General features: G+C 44.1%; 1 protein-coding gene across 1 annotated transcript; it reads right to left on the minus strand.

The window, feature by feature from the left end:
- Positions 1 to 4,037, minus strand: LOC132867925 (uncharacterized). The gene is made up of 3 exons (XM_060900891.1): positions 3,660 to 4,037; positions 3,468 to 3,580; positions 1 to 3,051 (listed from the first exon to the last, which is right to left on the minus strand). Exons 2-3 carry the CDS (start codon positions 3,505 to 3,507, stop codon positions 1,211 to 1,213), a joined length of 1,881 nt encoding a protein of 626 aa, XP_060756874.1. The 5' UTR covers positions 3,508 to 3,580; positions 3,660 to 4,037; the 3' UTR covers positions 1 to 1,210.
- Positions 4,038 to 5,721: the final 1,684 nt, after the last annotated feature.

Raw genomic sequence — 5,721 nt, forward strand, 5'->3', positions numbered from 1 at the left:
TTTACCACTGTGTTGCATCATCTCTACTTTGAACACCACTCTGTAAATGTTTAGGAACTGGGGAGACCAATTGCTGTAGTTTTAAAAGAGAAATGTTGTTCCATTCACGGTGGTGTAGTGGTTAGCATTGTTGCCTCACAGCAAGAAGGTCCTGGGTTCGAGCCCAGCGGTCGACGAGGGCCTTTCTGTGTGGAGTTTGCATGTTCTCCCCATGTCTGCGTGGGTTTCCTCTGGGTGCTCCGGTTTCCCCCACAGTCCAAAGACATGCAGGTTAGGTTAATTGGTGGCTCTAAATTGACCGTAGGTGTGAATGGTTGTTTGTCTATGTGTCAGCCCTGCGATGACCTGGTGACTTGTCCAGGGTGTACCCCACCTCTTGTCCATAGTCAGCTGGGATAGGCTCCAGCTTGCCTGTGACCCTGTAGGACAGGATAAGCAGCTGCAGATGATGGATGGATGGATGTTGTCCCATTCTTGCCTGATATACAATTTCAGTTGCACAACAGTTTAGGGTCTCCTTTGTTGTATTTTGCGCTTCATAATGTGCCAAATGTTTTAAATGGGAGACAGGTCTGGACTGCAGGCAGGCCAATTTAGCACCCAGACTCTTTTACGACAGAGCCATGCAATTTGAATATGTGTAGAAAGTGGTTTGGCATCGTCTTGCTGAAAGAAGGAAGGCCTTCCCTGAAAAAGATTTTGTTTCTGAAACATATAAAAATCATTCAGCATTAATGGCGCCTTCCCAGATGTACAAGCTACCCATGTCGTGTGGACTAATGCACCCTTATACCATCACAGATGCTGGCTTTTGAACTGTGCACTGATAACAAGCCGGATGGTCCGTCTCCTCTTTAGCCTGCAGGATGTGGTGTCCATGAATTCTAAAAAGAATTTCTACTTTTGATTCGTCAGACCTCGGGACAGTTTTCCCACTTCACCTCAGTCCATTGTAAGAGAGCTCGGGCCCAGAGAACGTGGCAGTGTTTCTGGATATTTGTCTGTGAAGATTCTCATTCATCCAGGTCATGGTAAACTGTGGGTGGTAAAAGAGAGCAACTGGACTTGCTTGAAGATTCTTGAAGACGCTTCACCTCTCATCTGAAAGGCTTCTTCAGTTCTGTTTGACTGGTAGGGAGCATCAGGTATTTATCCTCTCATGGATGAAAAGCTCATCTAAGGTGTCATTGAGTCATCCTGTTGGTGTGGGTCAACTGGGGGCTGGATGTGAACGGCCTCGAGAGTCGTTAGGGTGATCAATGGATTGCCCGTTATGGTAATCAATGGAATGCTGATTCTCTCTGTCCTCCTGTGAGTCACTGAAAACAGCTGGGTTTTGGTGTGCATTCAGTTGTCTGGGAAGTGTTCCAAGGACTGCATTGTAGGTGGCTGATAAATGATGTCTTAGACCCCCACCTCTGTTCAGTGATGGCCGTTCCAGGTTGACAAAAATGGCTTCTTTAACTCCTCGCTCATACCAACGATCCTCTCTGGCTAAAATGCGTACGTTGCAATCCTGAAATGAGTGTCCTTTGTTGTTAAGATGAAGGTAGACAGCAGAGTCCTGGCCTGAGGAACTGGCTCTCCTGTGTTGAGCCATGCGCCTGTGAAGCGGTTGCTTTGTCTCCCCAATATATGAGTCCATGCATTCCTCACTGCACTGAATGGCATACACTACGTTGTCCTGTTTGTGTCTGGGTATTCTGTCCTTAGGGTGGACCAGTTTCTGCTTCAGAGTGTTACTGGGTCTGAAATGTACTGGAATGTTGTGTTTGTAGAAGATCCTCCTGAATTTCTCAGATAGACCAGAAATGTAGGGAATGACAATGTTCTTGCATTTGTTCCTGTTATCCTCCTTGTCCATTCTGTTCCTTTTTCTGCTCTTGAGGAAAGACCAGTTGGGATACCCACAGTTCTGAAGTGCTTTCTTGATGTGATTCTGCTCCTTCTCTTTTCCCTCTATCGTTGTAGGGATATTCTGAGCCCTGTGTTGCAAGGTCCTAATGACCCCCAATTTGTGTTCCAGTGGGTGGTGAGAGTCAAAGAGTAGGTACTGGTCTGTGTGGGTGGGTTTCCGGTAGACCTCGATGCTCAGGCTTCTGTCTTGTCTAATGTGTACATCACAATCCAAGAAGGCTAGATTATTCCCACTGACGTCCTCCCGAGTGAAGTTGATGTTAATATCCACTGCATTGATGTGCTTAGAGAAGGCTTCCACCTCATGGGTTTTGATTTTAACCCAGGTGTCATCCACATATCTGAACCAGTGGCTGGGAGCAACTTCTGAAAAAGTGGTCAAAGCTTTATGTTCCACTTCCTCCATGTAAAGATTGGCCACAATAGGGGATACCGGTGAGCCCATGGCACATCCATGCTTCTGTCTGTAGAAACTTTCATTAAACTGGAAATAAGTGGTAGTCAGGCAGAGGTCAAGCAGGGTGCAAACCTGGTCCGTGGTGAGGTTCGTTTTATCCAATAAGGTGCTGTCTCGAAGGAGTCGTTTCCTAACAGATTCAACTGCTTCTGTGGTGGGAATGCAGGTGAACAGAGAAGTGAGGTCATAGGAAACCATGGTTTCATCTGCGTCTAGTTTGAGGTCTGCAACTTTAGTAGCAAAACCTTGGGAGTTTTTGACGTGATGTGGCATATTCCCAATGAGAGGAGCCAGGATGGCGGCCAGGTGTTTGGCCATGTTGTAAATAACAGAGTTTATACTGCTGATGATAGGTCTGAGTGGAGCTCCTTCCTTGTGAATCTTGGGAAGTCCGTATATGAGAGGAACGTCTTCCCCAGGATACAATCTGTAGTACAGAGATCGGTTGATGGCTTGGTCCTTTTCTAGTTGTTGCAGGCAGCTAACAACTTTCTTTTTGTAACAACTTATGAGGTCCAGCCTCAAGGTTCCATCGGTGGTAGTGTCGCTGAGGAGACTGGTCATCCTGGAGTGGTAGTCCGCTGTGTTTAGCAACACTGTGCATCTCCCTTTGTCAGCAGGAAGGATGATGATGTTCTGGTCTCTTTGAAGCAGTGTAAGAGCCCTCCTTTCTTTTTCTGGAAGTACATGAAGCCAACAATAACCATAATGTTAGCAGGGCGGGGTAGTGATGTGTCATTTGTGAACAAGTCATTCAATTTTTCCCTGGGTCATGCACGTGCGCCACTCAGGCTCAGCTTCATTCACGAACAGGTCTTTTGGGTATGAGTCTCTTGTTCACTTGTCATGTGACCACTATGGAGTTTGATTCTGATCTTTATTCAACATCATGGTCTATCAATCTAAATTTTTTTATGTCATAATGACAATGTCCCTTCAAGTTTCCCCTTGACCAGACACTTTTGGTAGCCATCAACAAGGTTTTATCAGAATTCTGGTTGGATATTTGATCACTTTTCTTGGCAGAATTGTTAGAGCAATTAAATGTGTGTGTTTCTTTGCACAGACCTGATTTTTAAGCACAGTCACATACTTTTGATGGAGTTGAGGTCAGGACTTGTTTTAATCTTCATGTTAGCCTGCTTTATTCATCCCCATGTTGACATTCATGGTGAACAACAGGAACCAAACTGGGTCACTGCATCCCTGAAACAATAAGCTCTATTCCTATTTCACAGGAAAAAGTAAGAGCAATCTTTCAATCTATCCAAAACAATTCGGGCACCTTGTTAGGATGTCCTCTGGATGCCTCCCAAGGGAGGTTTTCTGGGCATACCCCACCGGGAGGAGACCCCAGGGCAGACCCAGGACACGCTGGAGAGATTACATCTCTCGGCTGGCCTGGGAACGCCTCGGTATTCCCCCGGAAGAGCTGGTGGAGGTGGCTGGGGAAAAGGAAGTCTGGGCTGCTCTGCTTAGGTAGCTACCCCCGCGACCCGGATAAGCGGTAGAAGATGGATGGATGGAAGCAAGAGCAAATCAAGTTTCATTTTTCACAAATGCTGTCCGATTTCTTGCCCATGGTGTAATCTTATGTTAGATGTATCCCTGGCTTATATGGAAAGATTTTCACCAGTCTGTATGAATTTATTCTGATTTCAAAAAATTCCATTTACAGTGGTGCTTGAAAGTTTGTGAACCCTTTAGAATTTTCTATATTTCTGCATATATGACCTAAAACATCATCAGATTTTCACACAAGTCCTAAAAGTAGATAAAGAGAACCCAGTTAAACAAATGAGACAAAAATATTATACTTGGTCATTTATTTATTGAGGAAAATGATCCAATATTGCATATCTGTGAGTGGCAAAAGTATGTGAACCTCTAGGATTAGCAGTTAATTTGAAGGTGAAATTAGAGTCAGGTGTTTTCAATCAATGGGATGACAATCAGGTGTGAGTGGGCACCCTGTTTTATTTAAAGAACAGGGATTTACCGTATCAAAATCTGATCTTCACAACACATGTTTGTGGAAGTGCATCATGGCACGAACAAAGGAGATTTCTGAGGACCTCACAAAAAGTGTTATTGATGCTCATCAGGCTGGAAAAGGTTACAAAACCATCTCTAAAGAGTTTGGACTCCACCAATCCACAGTCAGACAGATTGTGTACAAATGGAGGAAATTCAAGACTATTGTTACCCTCCCCAGGAGTGGTCGGCCAACAAAGATCACTCCAAGAGCAAGGCGTGTAATAGTCAGCGAGGTCACAAAGGACCCCAGGGTAACTTCTAAGCAACTGAAGGCCTCTCTTACATTGGCTAATGTTCATGAGTCCATCATCAGGAGAACACAGAACAGCAATGGTGTGCATGGCAGGGTTGCAAGGAGAAAGCCAATGCTCTCCAAAAAGAGAAGGTGGGTCATGCAGTAAGACAACGACCCTAAGCACACAAGTCGTTCTACCAAAGAATGGTTAAAGAAGAATAAAGTTAATGTTTTGGAATGGCCAAGTCAAAGTCCTGACCTTAATCCAATGGAAATGTTGTGGAAGGACCTGAAGCGAGCAGTTCATGTGAGGAAACCCACCAACATCCCAGAGTTGAAGCTGTTCTGTACGGAGGAATGGGCTAAAATTCCTCCAAGCCAGTGTGCAGGACTGATCAACGGTTACCGGAAATGTTTAGTTGCAATTATTGCTGCACAAGGGGGTCACACCAGATACTAAAAGCAAAGGTTCACATACTTTTGCCACTCACAGATATGTAATATTGGATCATTTTCCTCAATAAATAAATGACCAAGTATAATATTTTTGTCTCATTTGTTTAACTGGGTTCTCTTTATCTACTTTTAGGACTTGTGTGAAAATCTGATGATGTTTTAGGTCATATTTATGCAGAAATATAGAACATTCTAAAGGGTTCACAAACTTTCAATCACAACTGTAGATGCATCATAAAGTGGGCAATCTGTAGACTCCATTTACAATCCATGATTATGAATGAATTGTTACAACACCCAGTGAGAGGCCAGGAATGCATGTTCAAAATCACTTCAAATCAAGTTGATTTCAACAGTGCTGATGAGTTAAAGTGCTGATGACACGTTTTTGACATCTTTGGCGATGTTTTATAACATAAAAAGTAATTCCCGATGATCCATATATTAATTCACGAAGGAGCCTATTTTACAAGTTATGATAAAAAACGCGGCTATTTGGGCAAATTTGACAGGGCTGCAGCACCCAGGAGACGAAAGAGGAGGAGGAGCTATATGACGTCAGCGAAAGAACCTTACTCCTAACTTACCAGTTTGTTGTTGATGCGACAGGTGTTCAGTT

The sequence above is a fragment of the Neoarius graeffei genome, chromosome 19 (assembly GCF_027579695.1).
Source record: "Neoarius graeffei isolate fNeoGra1 chromosome 19, fNeoGra1.pri, whole genome shotgun sequence".
Lineage (NCBI taxonomy): Eukaryota > Metazoa > Chordata > Actinopteri > Siluriformes > Ariidae > Neoarius > Neoarius graeffei.